Source organism: Chaetodon auriga, chromosome 8 (assembly GCF_051107435.1).
Source record: "Chaetodon auriga isolate fChaAug3 chromosome 8, fChaAug3.hap1, whole genome shotgun sequence".
NCBI lineage: Eukaryota > Metazoa > Chordata > Actinopteri > Chaetodontiformes > Chaetodontidae > Chaetodon > Chaetodon auriga.
In genome coordinates this window covers 1,633,545-1,660,164 of record NC_135081.1, presented here as the reverse complement: position 1 = coordinate 1,660,164, position 26,620 = coordinate 1,633,545, and the positions used below count along the sequence as shown (strand labels likewise).

General features: G+C 40.6%; 1 protein-coding gene across 3 annotated transcripts in view; it reads left to right on the top strand.

Moving 5' to 3' along the window:
• The first annotated feature begins 861 nt into the window (after nt 1-861).
• tgfb2 (transforming growth factor, beta 2) overlaps nt 862-26,620 on the top strand; it is an 86,265-nt gene continuing 60,506 nt past the window's right edge. For 2 of the 3 annotated variants that reach the window (XM_076737619.1, XM_076737621.1), the window contains exon 1: nt 862-2,194. In XM_076737619.1, the coding sequence (XP_076593734.1) occupies nt 1,849-2,194 (346 nt within the window). In that variant the 5' untranslated portion in view covers nt 862-1,848. The remainder of the gene's footprint in view (nt 2,195-26,620) is intronic. The other variant, XM_076737620.1, reaches the window with a different exon arrangement.

Below are 26,620 nucleotides of genomic sequence, written 5' to 3'. Positions count from 1 at the left end.
CAGACTTGGGGAGCAGGAGAAGGTAAGTGTTTACATATTGAAATATCCAGGAAACAAGTTTACAATATGATGGAGAACTACATAGCAAAACAACATTAACAAGAATTAGAATTAAAGGTAGCTCATCAAATACTCTGAATAATGTTGGGCATGACTGTCACCCAGGGTCACATTCCTGAGGTGATTTGACTCTTGGATACCTAGATATCAACAGGGCAAAATGGGCGACTGCCCTGGACCCCACATTTCCAGAGGCCCTTGAACGCGTCAGGATTTTCGTTTCGCAGTTGGTCTGTTTTAACTGAATTGAAAAGTGAATTGATAATATGGATCATGAAACACATCTACTGACGGGACTTTATGGTGGGCTGTGATTTATTAGCCTACCTGATCTTAATTCTTATTTCTTAATTCTTAATTGTTTAAGAGGATCACTGTGTAAGAATATAGTTCTAATACTGTGCTTGCCTGTTGCCAATGCCTAAATCAATGTCTGTCTCATCAAATTAACACACATCACATCTGGGGCCAGATACAGGCTAATAGGGGCTAATAATAATAAGCTCACAGTAAGTAGCCTATGTAATGCAATTATAATCACGTGACTGATAAAAACACCAAGGAGACGAGGACACACTAGGGTTTTAAAACGAATTCAAAAGCTGAACTGTGTCTGCAGGAACTGTGCATTGAGGGCGTTTCAACTTCAGAAAACAGGAGGGATGTTTCTCGCAACAGAAAATAATTCCAGATGCCCGTTGGACGGGCTTTAGGACCCTGCTTGAAGGCGCACCAAGGGTAAATGGTCTATTAGCCGTTGCAGCGCTGTCTCAGTGGGCACAGTGAGCACTCCTATTTACAAAAAATCGTCTCGTAACGTAACATTGAAGGGGTCCCGATCTCCGGCGGTGATGAGCGCAACCTCATTTTGAAGCGGGCGGAGGGGGAAGCTCGTGGTAACTTTAGTCCCTTATAAAACTCCTACAAGCGGCCACTGCTGTCCGCTTGGCACGCGTAAAATAAGAGCCATTCCCCAACTAGATGGGGTGAGGGAAGACGCGTGAAAGCGCTCTACAGTCGCACCAAAGGCAAACCTTTTTCTTTTTTTCTGAACTACTTTTAAAGGAGGACCTTGTCATCGTGAAATCACGACTTCGTACTCCTTTTTGATTTCGCTTTAACGCGTCAGCCAAACTTGAAAAAGTTCGCACCTAGCGTCCCTTCTGAACGTCAGTGTTGAGTCGGAGTTCTGATGTTTTTTAACAACTTTTTGATCTGTCTGGGGAATAAAAAGCAGTGAATCGCATTCCAGGAGTCTGAAATCTGACAGTTAGAAACCTCGGAGCTCGGCCTGGTGTTGGGTGAGGTGCGGTTTGAGAGCTGCGAGCAGAACACTCTCATGCGGTGGAGGTGTGCTCAGTCCGGCAGGCTACACGACTGTGCGTCCCGCTGACTATAACCCCTGAGCTGCTTTTAACGCTTGTTTTCATCCATGTATTTCAGAATCGTCTGATGTCCGCGCATCCACCTCTGGCAACGTTAAGCTGGACATTTACGCACTCTTGCTGTGTGTTTACGGGGAAAGATCCGTGCGATCCCTTCTGATCGGGGTCTCTTCTGTTCCGAGACAGTTGAATGGATTTTCAGGTACACTTTACTGAACGTGGGGAATTAGAACTATACGATTTTCAAATACTGTTCGGGGCCGCTTGGCTGATGTGCGTAAATGTTCTCCACTTTGATTTTTGTCCAAAAAATGCGTCTGCCTGCCGAAATTTAAGTATCTTCGGTGAATATTTTCCGAAATCTGTTTTTTTTATTTGAGATTTGAAGACACTGGAGGAGAAGATGAACCTGTGTATCGTAAGTCTTCTCCTCACTTTGGATTTAGCCACCGTGGCGCTCAGTTTGTCCACATGCAGTACGCTGGACATGGATCAGTTCAAGAAGAAGCGTATCGAGGCCATCCGAGGGCAGATCCTGAGCAAACTGAAGCTCACCACCCCCCCTGAAGATTTTCCAGAACCCGAGGAGGTGTCCCGGGACATTGTCGCCATTTACAACAGCACCCGGGACCTGCTGCAGGAGAAGGCGAACGAACGGGCGGCGACGTGTGAGCGGCAGCGTAGCGAGGAGGAGTATTACGCCAAGGAGGTTCACAAGATCGACATGCAGCCCTTCTATCCATCAGAGAGTGAGTATGTGTATGTTTTGCGTGTGGCTGCGCAAATCGTGAGTGTGTGTTCTCTCACATGCGCAAACCTAATGTGGCCCCCGTCGATGTTGAGAGTCCCAAATAGCGTTTGTACGTGGTCACGTGTGTTTGTGATTGTCGTGTAAAATCCGTCCCACCATGCTCTGCTGGGTGAGAGTAGGGGAAAACAGCCAGATAGAGTGGGGAATTGGAGCTGAACTGCAGTTCTCGGACATCAACAACTTCTCCTCCAAGTGCTGCAGAGTGCATGGCCATCAACAGTCAGTCCAACAAATTCTGCTGCAGATGTCAATCACATTAGTGCTTGGACTTCTTTTCTGTATTTCACTCTCATGTTGAACAAGAGAAGACATGAAAAAGTCATTAACCTTTGCCACTTCCACTTCACATTAATGTCACAAGTTGACAAGTCATGAGTTTTTACCTGTTTTGTCCTCAGTGGTATCGCTCCATACAGATAGTTTTTGGTTTGTTCACTCAGGTTTTGAGTTAGATGTCTCAAGAGTTCTGTCTCCTTCCCACTCATTGAAACTATTTTCTACTGTAATTATAATCACTCATATTAACTGTTGATTATCCATAGTAACAGGCACAGTGGTACTACATCAATGTTTTTGTTATTTGGTGAATTGACCCTTTAAGGCACATTCAGTCCCACTGTACTCCCTTCAGTCGATGAAGTTGCACCTTGAAAACTGTCACTCATCTGAAAGTCTGCAGTGCAATGTCACTATAAAGCTGCAGAGGAAACCTGGTATCCCAGTTGTTTAGCAGTAATCAGGACAAACTGGCCCTACAGTCTGCTGCTCTGCCTCTCTCACTGCTTTCCTCCGTGGGTAAACTTCACACAGCAGGGTTTATGCATCACTGAGGGGCTATCATTCAGATTCTTTTTCTTTCGCTATATTGGTCATTTAATGTGAAAGCAGTTGTAAATTAAAGCTTTAAAAGGAAGAGGGAGTGGACTAAACATGTAATGATACTGTCGTCAGATTTCCAAATGTAGTATTGTTCTGCAGTTAGAAGGGTGGCATCTTGACAGAGACAACTAAAGAAGACGAGCTGTTATTGTCCCTAGTATTGTGAGCAGTTAGGCACAGACCACAGTTACACAAGATTTACCTTTGAACTCCATTTATAATGACTATGTTGTTATCATCTGGGTCATCATCTTGATAAATTGATAAATTCATTCAATAATTGATAAATTCAGTATTATACAATCATGTGAATCCACCTAAACTCAATTTACCCACATCTTTATTTGCACATTTGAGCACCTTTTAAGTCAGAGATTTCAGCAGCCCAGAAAACTTGAGCACGTGGAACTTCTAAATCTGAATCTTTTTAGACACTTTTTGTTTTTGTGTAGACTTTCAAACTTATCAGCTTTCCTAGGTCTGGCTTTCCTGGAATGCATTTTCAGCACTAGGTGACCTGACAACATGCCGTTGATCTTCAGTGTTATTTGCCCATGTGGAAAGATTTTTATGTGTAAAATTGGTGGATTGCACCTTAAGTATTTACATCAGTGTTAGCCTAAATATGCTTGAAATATATTGCAGGGATTTGCCCTTTACTACTCAAAAACCCCTGTGTGTAGTAGTGTACAAGAATGCACAGCCTAAAAAGATCCGATAATCTCACAGATTGATTTAAGATACGTGCAAAGGATATGATAAAAAAAAAAAAAACTGTCAGTTTGTGTGTATATGGTGTGTTGATCTACTAAAGTAACAGTTAGTTTCATTCATGAATTAGAAACCACATACAGTTTATAGAGGAAGCCATGTTTGTGTAATAGTCCTTTAAGTAGAGGGTGTGGGTTCAGTTCAGTCCTGACAGCTCCTGACCTTTGACCTCCAATGTGGAGAAGATGAATTTCTCCTTCAGGAGATCAAAGAAATTCAGAAGAAAGGAATGGCTGTGGAAACAAAATAATCATATTAGATGAAACTGTCGTGCCATTAACCCCTAGTGTCGTTTTCCCCTTCACATCAGAAAAGTGAACACATAAACTGAAGCAAAAATAAATTAGCACAACATTTTGTATGCCCTGAGGTGTATTTTGCATTAAATGTTATGCTTGGCCATGCCTCTTGTCTAAATACCTTAAATATGAATAGATCAGGCCTGATGTCAAATGCAGTCAGGAAAGCATTCACAGGGTATAAATAATACTGAGTCAACACACAGGGAGGAAAGAGGCCAGAATTGATTCCCATTCATGTGAACCGGTGACACTGGCCAGGTCCTCATCTGGAAACAGATGCTGACAGGAGAGAAATCAAGCAATTAACCTTTCATGTTTGGCTCTATTTATTATGTCTCTTTCACTTCACTGTGAGCATGAGTTGCTGAATGTGAATATTGCACACACACACACACACACACACACACACACACACACACACTACAGGGTATCAGCCTTATTTGGTTGGGCGCCAGGAAGTCCTCAGAGGCAGCAATGTGGGGCACAATGGCCCTGAAAGCTTTACAGAAATGCAGGGCAGCAGGGTGAGAAGGGTGAGGCGGTGTGGGGGTGTATATGGAAGGCATTGGAGACAGTGTCCCAGGTCTCACAGTGATCTATTTAAACCCAGTTAGCTGTGAGGCATTGTGTGTATACCCTGCCTGCCACTAGCTCCATGGAAAATTCCAGTTGGAGAGACTCTCAGTTGCTGGGCTTTGAACGGGTGGAAGGAAGACCCCTCTAACCACCACCACCTCCCTCCACCCCAATCCTACTCCTTCCCATCCTGCTCCTTTGTCAGTCTATTGCCATTTATTTGCAGGAGCCCACATGATTGCTAATAACTTTTAAGGTCTGTTTTACTGACGTCACAAGTTAAAGGGGAATTCAACCAATTTTACACACAAATGTTATGGGGGACTTCTACACTCCTGTGAACAGAGTTGTACAGTTTCTTCTCTGGCTCTGGAAGAACTTACTCAAGTTAAAATAACCCTCTGATGATGTCAGAACGATGTCATGATGGTTATCTCAGTTTTATCACAGAAACTGGGGGCATGGTGTTTGAAAAATATGGGTGTTTACCAGACATGTAGGATCAAATGAAAAAATGGTATATTGCATCATGGGAAATGTAGGAACTAGCATTGTTTAAGCTTGACCAACACTTGGGACTAAAAGTCAAGATATTTTGACCATACTTTGACTCTCATGAGTCCTCCAACTTAATGGTAGTACAATGATAAGTTACTGGAGTACCCCTTTAATCATCTTATTCTCCTCGAAGAAATTGTTATCTACACTGAATGCTGAATTTGTTGGCTTCACTCAGTTTCTCCTTTTTGTGTTTCTCTTTTTGAGAAAAAAATCCACTGTTGCCGCAAAAGATGAACACCAATCTCTCTGAACACAGATTTTTCAGATATTTGACACTTTGGACATGTCGAACACATTCCACTACCATCTGAGTAAAACTTCTTAACTTGAGTTTAAAATGTCAGTATAAAAATATGCCTTGAAAGTGGTGCTGTGCAGGAATTCCTGGACAGAAAGCAAGAATAATGGTGTAATACTCCACGTGCCCTTTCACTTTTTGCTCTTTGTTATGATTACAGCAGCCGGGAGAACCATACCCCTGATCACAGCCTTAGTTAGATGCTGTGAAAATCATCAGTAGTTATAATTTCACAAAGATTTTCTTAAGGAGTGTATCACCTTCACTGCTGCTTGTGTATGTGTGAATGGCTGTGTGTGCTTCAGCTGTAAAATGCAGTCTTAATAGCGTAGACTGGCCGACACAGTGTTTCACTGTTTGTGTGTCTGACATGGAGCTGAGTGGACAGAATGCCTGTGTGTTATGGCCCGTGTACCCTACATCTGATTGTACGTCTCTGGAAAGCTACTGTTTGGAGCTCCAGCTTCCTTCACACTGACCTCACTGTGTGCTGTATCTACTCTGACTGGGTATCTATATAACACTGCCTACACAAGTGACTAGTTTTCTGTTCATATTTACAGGATAAAGTCTACATTCGAATATGTGTATTTTATTTATGAAACACAGCAGTCATTTAATGTTATGTACTGATAGGAATATAACTGAGGGTAGTGTCATGTTTATACCAAACTCTTATTGATCAACAGTATAATTTTGGGTTTTTTGATGATGCAAATAATGTTTATTTTTCAAATAATATTTTCATTGGGATTTCCCATAGTGCAGTAGAGAAAACAGAGATGCAGGATTCAGGATGAAAAAGAAACAGAGCATATTTAAAGAATCAAGCACTAGCAAAACACACCTTAACACTGGCACTTAATGAGAGAGGCAGACGCCAAACTATGGATTTTGTTGTTGGTCAGGTTTAGTGTCATACTGAGCAAGGCGATCCAGAAATGGCTGCCAAATATCTGAAAAAAATCAGAGAAAGGCTGCCCATCATGCCATGAGAGCTCAGTTAAGCAGGTCTTGAGCTGAAGCACAGTATTACTTTCTTTGCAGTCACCATTCAATACATAATAGTGCTCTGCACTGAGACACTGTGGTGAAAGCCCAACAGTGTAGTCTCTGGATCAGGTTCAAACACACAACCATATATATCAGAGAGCAACTTGAATATGTCTTGACCAAAACTGATACAGTTTTGAGCATGTCCAGGAAAGGTGAGTCAGAGAGCCTCCTGCAGATTAACACTGATCAGATAGAAGTGAAATGGTAGGAGCAAATAGTATGTTTATACTGAATTGCAGCAGTGATTATGCTCAGTCAGAACATTCAGGATCCATGCAGGAAGTAGTCATGTTCATTGTATATAGTGCAGTGTAAAAAAGGATGTAAAGGTATCACACTGGTGACTGGTAGCTGCGCCCGTGTGTCTGTCTTCACATTCCGTCTCTTGTAGTTCTTTTTATTGCTGAAGAATGACCATGACCATTCCCGAACTTTAATGAAATGCTTTTGCATACCTGATCTTAACCGTATCATTAAGTCTTATTGTTTTGCTGAGCCAAATTCAGCTAAATACACTTTGGAATGTATTCATTTCAAATAAAATCATTAAATAATGCTGTAGAAGTGGTTTGAGTGCTTTATATGGATGTCTGAAGCTTTTTTAACAATGAAAACTACAGGAATCCACTGAAACTGATAGAAATCCACTGAAAGCACAATCTTATACTCAAATATTGGTATGACTTACTGACTTACTGATCATACTGTAGTTGCTATTGGTATTGCAGAAATAATCTTATTCAGTCAGTTTTCCTATGGAGAAAGCAGCAGTGCTATCTTGGGATTTAGATGCCGCTGGGATTTTTCACCTTCCCGTTAGATCAGTTTCATTTTTGACCTTGTTTGTCTGTTACATTGAATGTGTGACCAATGGAATGACAGCCAGTGGCATAATCTGAAACCAACTATGGAAAAAAAGGAGCAAAATGGTTTTGTTCACCCAGCCCCATCTTGATTGTCAGTTTTTTTACTTATGTTCCAAGGCAGAAAGCATGCCTTCCTTTCTGTTAAAACTGAAATACGTAACACACAATCAGTCTTTGCAAGGCTACTTGTTATGTTTTTCAAATTTCCCAGAGCTTTCCTACTACCTGCTGCATGTTGGTGACATTAACCCGATACAAGCTGTTGCCTCTGCACTCTGTGATACATGTTGTGGTGACCAGGGTTTATACCACTGATCATGTCTAGACGGCCTCAACAACTGCGAAACATTGTGCACATACTGTATGTCCAATTTGAAGCTCCCATGTAGCATAAGTTGCATATTAACAAAATTCCTAGGAAAATATTATGGAAAACTTGTCATTATTTCTTTAACCTTCAATGACAGTTTTTGGTTTTGTGTAGGATTTGTTGAGAGGTGTGTTTTGCTCAAAGCGTCCTTCATACTCTGGCAGATATTGTTGACTTTATCTCACACACACACACACACACACACACACACACACACACACACTGAGAGATAGATACTACTTAGAAAGTGTCAAAGTAGCAGGGTTGTGTTGTTCCTGTGGTAGATCAGGGGTGTAATGGTGTGAAATGTCTTGATAAAGCAGATCCATCCTTGAAGGCTGCTCAGCATGGCTGAACACACTCTGACTAGTCCCCTCAGTCACTGATGAAACCCTTTTCACTGCCAGTGTTTGTCTTTAATGATGTGTAGCATCTGATTTACACTTCTGTTTGGTTTGGAAAGGCCCTGGAAACACACACACACACACACACACACACACACACACACACACACACACACACGCATATCACAGCACCAATCCTGCATCCCTGCATCTGACAGTGACACATAGTGCCCACTGCTGTAAATATCCTGTCAGAACACTAATAAGTTTGGCAAGGATTTCAAACAGCATTTAAAGACGGGCTTTTTGTTACAGGGAGTGAACATGGTGAGCCAGAGATTTACTGCTTATTTACAAAGCAAATGTGGACCACATGTTGCTCTCTGCTTTTATTTAGTGAGCTGAATTCAAAGGCAGTAATTAGCTCCCCATCAGGTAACAATTTTCCACATTACACACATTTAACCTGTTTTTTAACAGTATTTGTGTGAGGAAAATCACAGTAAATGCATTCCGTGAGAGATTTCAAACAGCTAAGTTTGCAACATGAATGCCCCCTCAAATATCAGAGCTTTCACGGTAGCAAATGAAGGACAGTGAAATAGTAGATCAGCTTGAACAATGAAAAAACTTAGTGCTGGCAATCTCATTGCATAGTGAACTGTTGTCAGTCCAGGTATAACCTGTATGAAGAGACATTCCTGTGGTGTGTAAATTACCAAAGGGATGCAGGACAGTGTTGCTTGTTTCAGATCAGCCTCAAACAACCCTTTGAAGAGTTTGCTGGAGGGATGTGTCACTTTTTTAATATGAAGCAGAAAGACTGAAAGACATAGCCCAATTTCTTTGGACAGTTAATGCCATGTGTCTGCAAGTGTGTGTACTGCTCTGGCAAAGTGTGAGCTTTGGACAACAGCCCTCTGTTTGAATTCCACCCCAAGCAAAAAAACATGACTAGGAACATACCTTGAGGCCAGTAATAAAGGAGGTCCAGAGCTCCCAGAATTGATTCTAGTACCTCGACTCAGGTAAGCTGCCCCTACTGATTACTTTGACTGAATGTATTAAACTGACACTGGAAACATGGAAATAAACATTTTACAATGATGTTGACTAAGAAACTGTATTTAATGTGTGAATAAGCCATGCCCTGATAAGATCAGTGTAGGTCCCAACACTGATAGAGCAGATTACATTGGTGGGTCTCTAATTCTGTATTTAGACATTTTCTTGTGTGAACTAATTTGCTTTGGACAATCTGATGTGATTGAAGGTTAAGAAAAAAGCATTAACATTCACTTTGATACTGTTTTGTCAAAATACTATTTTCCCCTAAGTTGAGAATGAACTTAAAAGCTAAACCAATCTGATGACGGACAAGTTCTTTTATGTCATATAGTATGTTCATATTCTTAGCGCAAAGAAACATACATGTCATCCTTTCTTTGATTTAAATCAGCAGTTAATGATCAGCACACTGGCAAAGTATCTCATCAACATGCACAAAATGAAATCTTACTAACGTCATAGCATGTGTAAGTTGCCTGGAAAGTCACATGAACTTTACTTTCCAGAAGAATTGTAGCTTGCAGGTAGCTAGCTGAGATCTGATGCCATTGTCTTACTGGGATAGCAGTACACAATGTCAGTGTGATAAAGGCCTGTACCAACAGAAGTGGAGCATCAAGAATGAGGTTAAGCATGGAATTAGCTGTTTTTATCTTGTGTTGTGTCACAGCGTCAGGACATCCCGGCAAACAGACAAGTGTGTTGAGAGAATGGTGAGAGTAGAGAATTGACAGGAAACAATGGGAGAGAGAGATGTGTGCTAACTTGACACAAAGGTTTTTGGATGGACATGAACTGGGAACGCTGTGGTATGTAGTCGACAGCTTAACCTATAAGCCACTAGGGCACCCTCAAATTTAACAATTTCTATTACCTGTTTTGAGATGTTGAGTAATAGTAGAACTAACAGTAGCACAGAGAGCTCTACTGTGAAGCACTGTAAAGATGGAGAAGAGAAAGATGAGTGATATTGTTGGCACTGTCAGGTGGGTGGTGTATCATCAGTGTAATCAAGTCGTGAAAGACGGTGAGCTTGTAGCATATTGTAGAGTACCGTGTTTCTTAGCCAAGTCAGTTCAAGAATATATTCCATCATAGACTCGTGACAAAGTACTGAAATAATAGCAAACCCTACTTGCATAGGTGGTCACCCCAATTTCTTCTGGTGTTGTTCAGAATCAGCTGAAAGAGCATGTCTTTCACATGCCTTAGTTTTCTTCACAAAATGTATCAGGTCATAACTATTGGTCCTCCTTTCCAAAGTTTTGTTGTGAAAGTGTTGTTACAACTAGCAACAGTATCCATTCATCTCTCATTCATAGCAGCCCTGCTATTGTAAGCTTCCCTTAGAAGCTAGCGGAAATCATCATTGTTTTATCAATTAGAGAATCCAGAGGTAGAATGCGCAAGGTTTTAAGTTGTAATAACAAAAATTATGTAGGGGCCATGTCTTTGCTTGTTTTTTCATGAAACAGGTTTTTGATGTAGACCCCCTCTGAGAGACTAGAGGGCCCCGCTCTTCTTGTGTTCTGTGTATTTGTGAAAGACTGTGTGATATAAGAAGAATATGGAGTGTGTGTGTGTGTGTGTGTGTGTGTGTGTGTGTGTGTGTGTGTGTGTGTGCGTGTAATGTTTTGAAGTGGAAGAGTAGGTATGGGCACATGGCTCTTTGTTAGTTTGCCTTGCTAACACTTTTGTTTGTGTTTGTGTTTGTGTGTTATGATGTGTTGAGCCACTGTGAATGTTGTTGAATCTGTGTGTGATTGATGGTGTTTAGTTGGGCCGGGTGAAACCTCTGGCTATTCTCCCCTGCACCTCTCTAAATAAACACAGTCTTGTGGCGGCTATTGGTTTGTGAACAGAGACTTGTTAAAACGGCCAAACACATGAACACACACGAACACACAAACACACATGGGGATCAGGAACGATTCAACACTGAGAGTAGGCCGAGACCTTTCTGACAAATAAAGATACCGATTTTTCATAATTTCTATCAGTGTACCTATAGTAGTATATATCATGCACTCATTCTTTCAACCTATTATTGAAATCACTGACCCATGCACGGCTTTGATGCATGAACAAACCAAAGTCTCGAATACTCCATCAACTCATGTTGTTTTTACCAGACACAAAAACAGCCGTCTGGGGAGGCAGGTTATTACCTGTTATTATCTGTTGTTGGGCAGCAACATCATTGTGATGGAGCAACATCATTGTGATGGAAGCAAAGTAGAAAGTCAGGTGATGTAGTACAAGTCTATTTTTTTGCTGCCATTCTAGCAGTCAGTAAGGATCTACTATGACAGGGGTATCAAACTCAAATACACAGCGGGCCAAAATTAAAAAAATTGTTCCAAGTCGAGGGCCGGACTGGTTCAATGTTTATTGAAAACTGATTGAAATGACCATATTGCACATATTGAACCTGGAACTAACACAGCCTATAAGTTACTGCCTATAAAACAACATTAATCATTAAATAAATGAAAAATCAGTTGCATTCATTTCTTATGGCTTTATCTGCAGCTTTCCATAGTAATTTCAAGTGAAAACATTTTCACACAGGCCAACAGCCAAAAAATTATTTCATTCAAACAAAAAACAAACATGCCCAAAGAGTGCAACACTTCAACATGTTTGCACAGTTGCATTCATTTCTTCTGGCTCTTTATGCAGCTTTTCCAGAGTAATTTGCCTGTCATGGTGTCTCGTTTCATAGTGTCTTCTTACATTACATTCTTTCATGACAGCCATACTGTCTCCACACAGAAGACAAACAGCTTTGTTCTTCATATCCGTGAACACATACTCTGCCTCCCACCTGCCTTGAAAACCCCTGTTTTCAAAGTCCACCTTCCGTTTAGCCATTTTTCAAGGAGAGGGTAGCTGAAAGTTGACCACAGGTAACGAGCTCCATCAGGCTGCTGCTGGACGAGTGGGGCAGGGACTCACATTTGCGGGCCCTTGATTGATGTGCCAACGCACTGGCAGTGCATTGTGGGACTTGTAGTACTAGTGGTGCGTGCAATATGCCGGCGGACCAGCTCTAATAATAATTAGATATTATCATGCAGGCCAAAGATAATTCCATCGTGGGCCAGCCAAAACTGGCCCGCGGGCCTTGAGTTTGACATACATGTGTACTATGAGGTCCAAACAATTACTTTGTTGAGGCACAGATGCAGGGAAGTGTGTAAAAATTTGAAATAAAAAAAAAAAAACACTTTATTTCTACAACCCTGATTCCAAAAAAGTTTGGACACCATGTAGAACATAAATAAAAACAGAATGCAATCATTTGAAAATGAACTATGTTTACCAATTTTACAAAGTGTTCCCGAGGCCATGTAATAATATCCTATCGTGATACCATCACCTATTACTAGTGACCCTGTTTACCTGTGAAATGTTCCAAACGGGGGTTTTTGGAGCATTCCACATCTTTCCCAGTCTTTTATTGCCCAAGTCTCAACTCGTTTCAAATGTGTTGCTAGCATCAAATTTAGAATAAGCATATATTTACAAAACTCAATGAAGTCAAGTCTTTGTACTGCTATCGATTGAGTATATGTCAAAAAGGAGTAGTAAATTACAGGTACAGTGGCAGGATTTCAATTTTGGATGGGCCAAAGTAGTTTTGGCTCGACATGTTAATTACATAAATTAATAGTTTGCCTTCTTTTCAAACAGAAATGACTGATATCATACTGTGTAAGGGGTCTAGCACGCCTGGTTGATGATGACACAAGGGGGAGAGACACACTGTTTTGTTTTTTTTTCAGCTGTACCTTCCATCTTGCCTACATAGTTTTTAGGTTCTAGTTTCCTAGTATCTGGTTCTAGTATCCATTTTTATATCTGAGTTGGATATACAACAGACATCCACTCTGGATTCAGAGGCATCTTCGCTCAATTTCACGCAAATGGTTAGTTCTATGACAGAGGATAATGGACAAAATTAAGAGGCCATATCCTGGCCAAAGCCAGCTACTGATCTGGCCAATGATAATCCAGCGCCGGTAACTGCAAGGCCAACGATGGGAGATGAGAACCCAGCGACTGGAAATGAGAAGCCAACAATTAATTTCAGCAGAGTGCTAACTCACGCGTCTAATCTAGCACCCCACTGGATCAGCCACTGGATTGGTTGGTGACTGGCGTGCCCAGGCTGGTAACTAGCATCATGAAGCTAACTAGATTAGCCGCTGATATGGCTAGCATTTCCTTCTGTTTGAATTTTATTTGCAGATTGGAGTCAAAAATAAAACATGCTTCTATCTGTTTGAGGATGAATGCTAATGGGCTTAAACAAGATTTTTTTAAAACTTTTGAACTTTGTCCTCCTGTATAAAATAAAACCTATTCTTGTTAAAGAAAACAAACAAACAAAACTGAAGAATGTTCTTACTGTAAGTGGTGCATCCCCAAGCCTTTCAAATCACATCCATTACAGAGTCCATAAGCAACAGAAACTGAACTGAATTGGAAACTGATCATTTGTGGAGCTGTTCACAGAGAATCATCAGTCAGCAAAGAGAAAAGTAATCGTTCACTTTTGAACAATTTAAACAAGTTTGACTTTTTTTTCACCTTACTTTCACTGTACTTTGAAATAGGTAATTTATCTGCAATTTATGAATTTATCTGTACTTGAGTAGGACATTCTGTTTTCACCACTCTCAATAAGTGAAATTTTATCTGAAGTGCCCCAGCAGCTGTGCCGATTGTTGACTGGCCCGATAGGCTTACTAAGGCTTTGCTGACATTTATTGGCACTTGAACATAACTGCAGTTACTTGTAGTACAAAGAAGATTCTTCATAACCCACAGAGAAGAAAAAGGCAACTTGACAGGTAGGCTTGAATGAATAAACCAACTGGTGTAGGTGTAAGTGTAATGGATGGTACTGTAATGGTAGGTTTAATGTCAGAATGAGTCAGAAATACTTCACTGGGAAATTGGGTCATGTTACAGTTGCTCCATTCTAGAATATAAATATGTAACAGTGTTGAGAAATATATGTATTGCATTATACTGCAACATATAACAACAGTTTATATAGAAAATAGAAGAAAGAAATCTGTGCATCACGCTACACTTTTACAGTGTAAATAATGATTGAGTAACATTGAAATTGGAAATATACAGCATGAATGCCCCAGTTACTGCACATGAGCAGCTAGCCCTGATATGCTAGTTACTAGCCTCGCCATGCTAGTTACCAGCTCAGATAGTAGTCAGCCAGTGGGTTACTAGATTAGACGCATAATTTACCCCTTTGATTGAATGAATAGTCTCTCAGGCCTCTCAGTTATCAGTGCCAGAATATCTTTGGCCTGATCAGTAGCTGGCTTTACAAGGACATAGCCTTCTCAGTAGTGTTAATTTTGTCCATTATCCTGCGCCATGTATCTCACCTCTGAGCCCTCGCTCTCAACTGCAGGGATTTTTTGTAGGGACTGTCAATGAATTTGAATGACACAAAATCAATGTTACTTTCAACCTTTGTGTAGACCTGCCCTTGTTTGTGAAAATGACAATACAAAATACGTGCGCTTCAGAAACTTATCGTGTTAGCTCAAGACATGTTACTCATGCGTTTGAGATGCATATCACGTTAGCACAACATAGCATTTCCGGTATTCAGTTTATACACTGCTCCGTTAGCTGCAGCTTCTAGAGCCCAAGATGGCTGCAGGAGTGGACCTGTATGTTTTCTTAAAATCACTAAATATATCAGACACAATAATTAGACAGTTTAAGGATGACAAGGTAAGTACGTGATTCTGCCATTTACTTATTTGCATGCTCTTTATGCTAACTAAAGCCAAACATAAGCAACACTTTGTGTTAGCCACATTTCGCTGTATGAGCTGAATACCGGAAATGCTATGTCGTGCTAACGTGATACGTATCTCGAGCACACAAGATACATATCTTTAGCGCACGAGATACGTATCTGGAGTGCATGAGTTATGCATCTCGAGCCAACATGATAAGGAGCGCGTGTGATCTGTCATCATGGTGACCAGAAACTTTTTTTTGTGTTTGTTTTCCCTTCTTTTTTCTTCATGTCCCTTTAGGGGCTCCGTAGGAAGTGTTACACTGTTTATTAAAAAGATATTAATGATGCTTTTAGAAATGGATCCATCTATCTAAAAATCAGAAATTGGGTTTTAAACTTATGACGCTGATGCCCTGGCATGTGGCTTTCATGCCCTGAAAAAAATTTAGCCCAGCTGGAAGCCAAGTGACCTTGCCCCTAAAATCACAAAATTCCAGGCCTGTTCAGACCTGTTCTTTTTTCACATTTTGTATCAATTCCATCAAATCCAAGCAGTGGAACAAATAGTCTTCTGTTCTCCAGGAGCTGAAACTCTTTCGTAGCCTTGTGTTTTCTTCAGCTTATATCATTGTCACTTTGATGGATCTTTATACTTTTCAGGGTAGTAATGGAAATTGCAGTCTTGGTGTTATTGCTGCTGAAGACATGGGAACTGACCATCATTTTTCATTTCTGTCTGTAAAGTGCCAGTGTTCAACTGTGATGACTGCAGCCCACAGTTGTTATTTTTGTCTCAGATTCTTGATCAGGATCCTCCATATTCAGCTGAAATTCTCTTTTCCTGTGATGGAATGGTCAGAGAGAGAGAGAATGCAGCTGCAGGGAGAGTTGAAAACTTTAAGACCTCAGGGTATTTGCCAGAGTGACGGACCTCACCACAGGGTTGTTGTTGAGAGCCCGCTTTCTGTTCACTTACGCAAGACCTGGACGCTGCTGCCATCTGAACTGCTCAGCCACGGTGGCCAAGCAGCATTGTGTAACAGAAGGGAGAGAAAGAGAACGATTAAGTGAGTTAAAAGAATAACAAGTTCTCCAGCACTTTCTGTGTTGTTTACAGCAACGGCACAAGTCCTGTGTAAGATGATAGTCTTAACAGGAGTGCAGGAGGAAGGACTGTTTGGTTTGGTGCACAAGCTGTGGTGCGGCTCACATGCTGGATGGAAGTTTGGACAGTGTTTCTGGCTGCCGGGGCTCACCCTCGGGTTGTACTTTTGGCTGGTTGAGCAGAGCCTGCTGGAACTGTGGTCACAATGGTGTGTGTAATTCGCTGAGTAATGAGGTAGAGCTTATCTGCCTGGCTGCCACTATGCATGCTTACACATCACAGTGTGTGTGTTTGTGTTGTGTGCCATGCTTTCTAATTGCCTGGTTGCCATACAGCAACAGTGCAAGGGTGGCATCCCAGCAAGCAATTGACAGCCTTCATTGAGCAGGAGGAGGCCAAAGTTAACATCACACCAAACTTTCACAGGCTGCTGTTATGGTACAGTCAAGTTCATATTAAAAGAGAACCACAGATCTATGTACTATATACTAACCATGTATCAGAAGGAAATCAGCACTACATTAACCAAATACTGTTGAAAAGGTGGGAGTAAGTCACACGTGCAATTCTCAAGCATGTCTGAGTCTGAGTTGTGTTTTCAACATTAAAAAATGTTGCAGCCTGCTTACACCTTATACATTTTACTGATAGGCTACTTGACATTATGGCCATCAATAGCCAGCTTCCTAAATGAACAACAATCAAGAGTAGGGCATTGAAATTTGAATAACATAAAACAACACACCAATATACCGACCTCCATCGCCCAGATTGATAACCTGTGAAACAGGCAGGGAAGAGATGGAGTAGTCTGCCCATTCACTTAAGCATTCTTTTTCAACATGCAGGGCTATACAGTCAAGTTGGTATGAATAAATATGGAACGTCCAGTTACCAACTTCTGGTTAAACTTTCAAAATAAATCTTGCTGAGATCAATGATAAACATCTGGTGAGTGCTATATAATGGTCGCACTTTGGTTAGGTTGAGGCACCAGGCACCCAATCTCACTTACATCTGACCCTCGAACATAATCTGATCTTCTGTATCCTCCTGTCTCCCTGGGACCCTCTCTCTTTATCTTCTGTGTGTCTGTGACATTTGATTGCCTGAGTGGAGACAGGTGTGCCAGACCCTGAGCAGAGCCCCTCCTGCTGCATCCTTTTCTGTACTCAAGACTCCTACAAAGACTCAGCTCTGCCACATCCACCCACCAGATTTCAGTACCTGCTCAGTCGGTCTGCATTTCCAGCCTTTCTACTTCACATTTGCTTGCTGCCTCTTTACCTTGACTAATCCTTTTTTTCCTCTCCCTGCAGTCCTCATCCTGCAGTCCTCCCTTCATCTTGTCAGCCCTGTTCCCCTGTCTCATACCCCTGCTCAGTTTCTCCCCAGATCCTCTCTGCTTGGCTCAACCCCTGCTCATATCCCATTTCTTTTGCCCAGCAGTAAAGAACCTTAAATCTCATATCTGACTCTTTGTCTGTGTCTGCATCTGGGTTCACTAGCTTAGCTGTTCTCTTCTTACTACCATCATCGACAGCATAATCCTTGAATCAATTTCATTATTTTTGGACTAGCCCCCTCCATTACAGCTGTCTCATGTGTTGGCCTCTGTACGGCAACTGCATCCTAGTAGGTTGGCAGGTTTGCACATGTTGCACTAGACATCACCTGAACCTTTTCAGTATTTTGAAATATACAAATATTTTTAAAAAATGTCAGGTCTTTTCGAGTCATCTATCTGCAGTCTAAGTTAAGCTTTAAAGTCAAGTTGAGGGTTTTTTTTTTATCAGTGTTGGATGGACAAGTTTCAAGTCCTCAATTTACTTGACTTCAGTCTGACTTGAGTCAAGTAATGTGCCAGTGTATAGTGCCATTGCAAGAAGTGGCATGTCCTTTATATAGCATAGAATATTAATTCATTCATTCATCTTCTATACCCGCGTATCCCTTTCGGGGTTGCGGGGGGCTGGAGCCTATCCCAGCTAGCAATGGGCGAGAGGCGGGGTACACCCTGAACCGGTCGCCAGCCGATCGCAGGGCATAGCATAGAATATGAAAGTAATTAAAGAAAAACATTGGCATTGGATGTAAAAAAAGGGATTTGCAGAAATGTTGCAAACTTCAGTGCACATCTCCTCAGATGAACATACAGTTTATAGAACTTGAGCAGATGGAAGAACCTTGTACCTTTCTTTGAAGTTGTCATTGCTTTGCAGCTCAGTAACTTCATGTTGTAGATTGTCAAGCACATCAGCGCATCAGCAGTTCTGTTTGTTTGCTTTTCATGTCCTGGAACCTCTCACCAAATGCCAGGAGTTTTGCACACTCACCAGCGTAGTCAGATGTCATAGCAGGCTTTTGTTCTTGCAGAGTAGGAAAATGCACAGTGTTACCTCTTTTTCCAGTTGCACTTGACTTAACTTTAATTTCCAAAGTTTGCCTGCATGACACCCTCTCTGTCAGAATGCGGTCTTGTGAAAACTGCTTGTTGGGTATCCAAACTCCACCAAAGACCATTAACTCTAAACTCCAAGCACATTTGTCCTTGCATCTCATCCAGTTTAGTTTTGTTTTTAGCTGTAGTGATGCTTGTGATTAGCCTTTCTCATCACTGTGAGAACATCTCCACAGACCAACTTAAGCACACTTGCTTGACAACAACAAAAATGCTTTTTGTTGGATTTGTTAATATACTCATTTCTATTATTTTCTATTATTGCAGAAGGTAATTGCTGATTTGTTAATTATTTCTGAGGTGCTTTGTATGAATTAATTATTATTATTATTATTATTATTATTATTAGTATTAATATTATTTATGAATATGTTCCTTGCAAACCAGCCCTGCAACATGTGGTACTTTCAAAAACAAGCCCCAAATATTATGTGCTTGGCTTTAGTAGCAGTCTTTCTCTTTGTTGATATTTTTACAGCCAGTTAAAAACAAATTTTCTGTTTTGTTGAAGTCTGCTGTAAACTGGACATCTACATAAAAAACCCTTTACTCATATTTTATAAATTCAAGTTCCAACCATGAAGGAAATTAATATTAATTACTTACTCAAGAATTTGTGTTTATTTCCATGTATTTTCAGTATGTACCCTTGTTTTGGGGTCATGGTTCAGTACATTGTCAGGACGTCAAAAAAAAAACCAACAAAATTATAGAAAACAATATTTTTTGCCATAATGCTGTAACACTTCATTTTACAAGTTAATAAGTGTGTTAAGCAGGCCACTAAACTGAAATGAGTTGTCACAGTTTAATTTCTTACTAGTTTCAACCCAACATCTGCAAGTCACTAAACTGAATCACATTTTCTCACCACTTTCTGTATAATTTCAGTAAATCAGTCAAGGTGTTCTCTGTGGGAGTATGTTAACTGACCTTGTTCTTCTTTTGTGACCTCTTCCATTATTTCCGCTGGTATTGGGTTGGACAGGGGTCTAAACATCCTGAGTGGCACTGGTTGGAGGGCATGCAGGTGTGCAGAGCACATCAGATAGGTTGTAGATGGTTTAGATACGGGTGCAGGTGTGAGACAATTACAATTACATTTAGTCATTTAGCAGACGCTTTTATTCAAAGCAACGTACATATGAATTCACACACCAATGGCACAGCATCGGGAGCAGTTTTGGGGTTCAGTATCTTGGCCAAGGATACTTTGGCATGTGGACTGCTGAGTCCAGGGAATGAACCACCGACCTCCTGATCGGTGGACACCGATCTACCTCCTGAGCCACAGCCACTCCAGACACAGACACAGACACAGGATGGCTCAAAGGTCCCAGCAGGTCATCCTCTTAAGAGAGTGTCATACACATATGTTGAACAGTGAGAAACAGATCATAGACCCTTTTTAGAGTGGACATTTTGACATGTCACTGCAGGTGTAATTAATGGCATTAAAGGTTTACCTTTTGGGGTGAAATTTATACTACCACACCTACTAATAAACAAAGAAACTGTCAAACCTAACAGTAGATCTGTTCACTTTGACTATGCTGTATTTAAAATAACTGACCCTGAGAAAGGGGGAGAAACACACCTTCTGCAATCAGCAATTGCATCCACTTGTCTTGCAACTCACCAATTTTTGCTTACCACAGTCACACAACAAGATGTGTACCATTATACTAAAATATTGGCCTGTAAATGAGAGTGCACAGAAATTTGATTGCTAAGGACACAGGCATGAATTGCACAGGGCAATTGGACAGTGATAACTGATGTTTTTCCAGCCACAGTACAAAAATCATTGTCCACTGACTCATGAATGACTTGTTGAGCATAGAGTTGGAGGAACCTTAGACAACAGACGAAGATTGTAATTTAGCTAGCCATAGTGGCGACAGAAAATTCAGTTAAGTTAAATAACATTTTTTGAGAGAATAACATTGCAACAGAAGCACAAAGTCAAGAGCTTGAACCGGATCATGCTGACATCACAAAACAACAATCCAAAGACAGAGGAGCAACACAATATACTTGGTAATTTTCAAGGATCAGGAAAGGGTAGCTACAGAGGTGAAATAGAAGCTAAATGTGTGGTGTTGGTGTTTTACAGTGTTTTGACACACACACTCACACACACACACTGACTTGATTGTTGGTGTAGCACCAAGGTTGAGGCTACAATTTGTTCAGATATAGAAGTTTATGACCATTATGTCATTTCAGCAACACATGAAAGAGAGACGAACAACAGGGTAAACACAGGCGTTTATTTGATATACATACAAATGTCCTATTCCATGCATTTCTACTTGTGTCCTGTGCAATACGATCTCTATGCAGATACCCAATTTACAGCACAGTATTTTTGTGTAATGCTATGCTCCCGGTGTAAAAGTAACAGCTTCATTCCACCAGGTGTGGTAATGGTAGGGGTCGTTACTGTAGGTATCAGTCACCTGTGGTAATTGGTTGTAGGTAGGGCAGAAAACAGTAAAGGGCAGGGCATGAGAGGAACAAGCGTGACAGAGAGGTAGAGAAAGGGAGAGAAAGATGGAGCAATGCTGAGGAATGCTGGGGTAGATAGCCTGGTCATAACCAGAAGAAAACTGTAGCTTTAGAGTCTGTGCTAAGCTAAAGTTGGTGAGTTGCTAGACAAGAGGAGGCCATTGCTGACCAGAAAGGACTTTTTGCGTGTGTCCTGATGAGGATGTCACCTCCATTGCTGTCTGGTTTCATCTTCCAGACCACAAACTGTTTTTCCAGGACTTATGCCAAACTGTGAGTTGGACTTTCTGTGTCTTTGCTCTGTTGAGTGTAAGGAGTCTTTTGGTGGCACCACACCCAAGGGATCCACAGGACAGCAACTTTTGGCATGTGATTGTGTCCCTACTGTGTTGTTTAGAGTCTAGTTAAAGGGAATTTTGCCAGTCAGCCAACTTTGCATCATTACAGTAGGGTAGTATATGCAGTAAATGACAATTGTTAAACGTCTCTCTATTTTGCCTTCATCCACAACTGCCCTCTCAAAAGTCTGTTGGATAATGCAAGATGCATCTCTCTGTCACATTGAGAGAGGGGCAGCTCCCAAACTCCCAAAAACTGTGAAAAGTAGGCAGTGCTTCTCAAATCTGAATCAATTTTCTGTTACTGCTTTGCCAATTTCTCACCTCAAATGTTTATGGAGACATAATTCAGTGTTGTGTTTACCTGTGAGGTCAATACGGAAGTCTGTGACAAGGCCGCCATTTTGTGCCTGCTCAAGCAAAAGACCCAAAACCAAGCACCACCAACTCACGTTATTTCAAAACTGTGTGTGTCTTTCTACTTAAAGACTGCCCAGTTTAGTGAAACGACCACCTTGGCAGTGGTGAATAACTTCATTGAGTATTTGATCTGATATATCTGATAAAGGGGAAATGAGAGTGAGAAATGAGGATTAGATTTGATTTTGCCAAAAAAAATCATCAATCAAGATCATTTATTTAATGCACAACATAGTCAAAGTGAATATATCTACATTTTAGCTTGACAGTTTCTTTGTTTATTTGAAGGTAGGGTAGCATAATTTTCACCTTGAACAGGTAAACCTTTGTGACAGGAAACCGAATCCAGAAATCCCAATCATTCTAGTTTAAAGGTAGTCATAGCAACTTAGGCATGATTTAGAGTGTTGGGTGTTATCCTCTGTAATTATCTAACCATGGTCATATCCGTACAAGGGAAGGTACATATAGCGTATGTAGTTCATTTTGAAAGTGAATTTCCCCGATGTGGGGGAATTGAGCCATTCTCAATGTCTCACACCTACATCTTCATATACACCATCTACAACCAGGCTATCTGGGGTGCTCTGAACACCTGTGTGTGTGGAGCCTCTTATCCAAATGCTTTGGATAAAAGCATCTGCCAAATGACTAATAATAATCCAATGCCAGCAGAGAGAATGGAAAAGGTCACAAGAGGAAGCAGAGCAAGGAAGACAGTTGACAGAGTACCACAGATAACTCGTTGCAGCTGTGAACAAGCCAGTTGATGAGAATTAACAGTTTCAATTTTTTTGTGATATTGAAATTTATGTGATCCCAATTGAAGCAGAGTTTGGTGATGATAACCAGGTTTAGTTTTATTTTTTCTATCACTCTCACACTCACTCGCACACACACACACACACACATTTATTATTTGCAGGTATTTAAAAAGTACTTTACCTTTTTTCCATTATTAATTTGTTTGTTAATGTACTGTTTCAAAATATTTTACTTGTTTAGTGTTGTGAAGACATAATCAGGTTTTAATAAGTAAGCAAAGAATGAGTTTTTTTAAAATAGTAGTAGTTGCTTCTTGATTTTCACATTGTACTTGTCAGTAATTTGCAATTTATGCTGTCGTATAATACAAAAATATGACATTTTGGAAATTTGTTAATTCGTTAATTCCTGAATCCTTACAGTTTTTCTCAATTATACACATCAGGGACAATGGACTGACTGAAATTGATATGTGAAGTCACATTGTATGGAGTTCAAGCACTGTGACCATATGCTTTAATCCTGTATTCTCTCTGAATGAGTACGATAGCAATTAAACCTTCCTATAGAATTGGTTATTGATTTAGCACAGTCCAAATCTGCAGTGTGACGCTGCAGACACTATTCTGGTTTTTTGTCTAGTTTCACCAATCAACACACTCAGGTTATACCTTCGTAAATGATGTTTGAAGTGTTTCCACACAACTGTCTTGGCAGACAACTTTGTCAATTTTCTCTGCAACTAACCTGGAAACAGTGGATCTAAATCTCATGGGAGGATCCTCCAGCTCTGGCCTCTCATTTGCATTTGCCATTTGGCAGCAACAGGACATAAACTTGACTAAGTGGGATAATTGGGCGAAGATGAGTGGCATACTCCAGCCTACAACAACTGGCACCCTCCCAATACTTGCGTTCTATAATTTTTGTTACATGCATGTGATCAGTAAACATAAATAGACTATTTTGACAGTAATTGTCTGGGTTACATGGTGTACTGAAGGACAAAAGCATGAACAGTTACAACCCTGGCATATGGTATATGTAAATCTGCTTCATTCTATATGCAAACGCATATGTGTGCTTCTGTGTGCATGTTTTAATTCATGCATCAATGATCCCAGTCACACGGTGCATAGTGCATAATGCACGTATCTGTTTTGTGTATATGTGTTTTTATCTGTTGCTGGGAATTGGGCCTGTGGAGACTGACAGGCAGTGGTGGATGGGCCTTCAAAGTGCTGGGTATTTTTAGTTCCCAGGGATTATGTGTGGAGTTGTTTTCAATTTGCTATTGGCAGGTGAACGGCTGGGCGGAGGCGTCTGCAGGGAACCAGACAGGCGGGAGCTCACATTCCCTCACTGTAGATCCTTTTCTTTTCCTTTTTTGCTCTCAGTCTCTCTTCTTATTCTCAGACTTTTCTTTTATTCTATTGCTCCTGACACCCTCCCCCAACCCCCCCCCCCGTGCGCTGTTTCCTTCATTTCCACTTGGCTGTTGTGTGTCTGTAGCCGTCTGCTCCTATCTACTGTACTCTTTATCATTCTTTCATTCGTCTTCTTGCTTTGTTGCCATTACTCTCTCAATTTATGCGGTTTCCTTTTCCACAAATCACTTTTGTAAACTGGACAATGATCTGATTCACTGTCACTGCAAAGGATTCTTTATTCTTCTACAAAAAATATTTATGTTATATCATTTCTTTTTCTTTTTGATGTGCTGATTTTTGCCTCTTGCATTCTCATTGCTTAAGGACTTAATTTCCTCTGGGGATGGGGGAGGGTCGAATAAGTAATAATAATACTGAAATTATCTGAATGGGCAGACGCATGTGTTACAGCTAGTGCTTACCAAACTTTTTTGCTCTTGGTTTCAGCCACATACAGCCAGCAAGTTATTGGCACTGGATGGAGCCTAAACGAAATACCTGCAGATTCTGTTAAGGGCATAAAAAATATTTCCATATCTGCATGTTCTTTGGCTTAAAAATATATCTGTTTTATTAGATACAGTTAATATTCTCCGAAAAAGACACATGTAAAGATGGAAATATTAAATAATCTAATATATCTATCAAGGAAATTATTATTTTAGATAGGTTGTTTGTGCACTAACAACACCGACACACAGGACCTCCTCCACCAAGATTGTTTGCTGTTATTCTTCAGATGCATTACCACCACCATCTGGACTGAAGAAGGGCTGACCTTCATTTGCATGTATCATGGGAAAGAAAAAGGAACAAAAGCATATTCGTGATGTGGCTAACAGACCCTCAGAAGGTGTATATGAAAGCATACAAGATCTAAAGGTGATATGAGTGATATGAGAATGAGAAGTGTGAATGGGCTTCAAAATGCAGCCTTTAAGAACAGAACCAACTGTATGTCTGATTTTATATATTTCACAGTATTACTTTCCTCTCTTCTGTTATTGTCATCTTTCTCTTTTTGTAAATTATTTGGAAACACTTTTCACTCTAAATTAGCTTACTCTCTTGTACCCTCCTCTTCCCCTGTGCATGTCTTACAGAAGTGAGAAATACTCAAAAGTAGGTCAAATACTTTTCCCTCAAGTCAGTCCCAGCGTTCAGCCCAGCAGACCAATATGTAGTCCCTGTTTCCATTTTCAAATGGTAAAAGTGATTCTTAGGTAGTAAACAGTTGCATGTGGTAATAAATCTGAGTTTGGGAAATAGCACCATGCCAACACTGAAAAATAAACAAAAACAAAAAAACAGACTAGCTTCTTCTCTATACAGCTTAATGTTATGTTTTATTAAATGTACGTGTTTCTCAGTATAGGTCTCCATGGTAACTGAAATGTTCAAAATATTACACAGAACACCTAATAATATCACCATATGTCTGTGAGGAGAAAGAGATGATAATGATGATGATGATGTATGCGCCAGAACCCACCACCAGTGCTGAGGAGACACATGTGCACATGTGGAATTCTTCATGCCAGTACATCTGCTAAAACAGTCACAGCTGAATTCCAAACAGCTCAGGATCACAGCACAATTATTTCACAGCAAATGCTTTCATTTATATATTCCCACACATTGAATATGTTATTGTTCATCTCATGGATGAACGATATGGCTGCCACCTGTTCCGGTCATGAAAGAGGACCAATGTTTGGACCAATGAAATGGTAAAAACCCTTTCATGGCCTAGAATTTGTAAAAAGAGCTGAAGTGGAGTATTGAGGTTGCCTAAATCCTCAATAATGGTCTCCAAATGAAATAGTTGTTGCTCAAATTGTTTCTTCCTGTCTTCAAGTTCAGATGTTTGCCCACTGCAGGTGTCCTGCTCAGCCCAGGCCAAGACAATAATAACTCTTTCATGTTGCAACCTCCAACTCCCTGACAGTGTGTAAAGTAGCCCTGTAAAGTTGAGGCCAGCCACAGCTGAATCATTACATCTTTTCTCCAAAACCACAGAGTCCAGCTCAGTGTGGAAAGACTAGAGAGTTCAGTCAGCTGCAACCACAACTCAGGAAGTGTATTTGTGGTCACTTGAGGTCAAGAGGCGGCTGGGAGGGGCTTTCCTGCCATGCTGTTGCATATTTTGTGACAACAAGGAATCAAAATGTGACCTAAACCCCATTGTGATTTTAGTATTAAAACTGTTGTGTCCTTAAATTTAGTTTTGAGATTGTTTCAGATGAAAGTCTATCTGTTCTGATTTTGAATATATGTTCTATTTATGAAAATAATGCACCTTGAAAAATTGTGATAGGGTCAACAAAAAACTGGAAAAGTCGTGGAATGCTCCAAAAACACAAATAAGATGGGGCGAGGTTCACTACTTATTGAAACACATGATTGCGTAAAGGATATTACTACATGGGCGTTGGTTTGCAAATGATTGCTT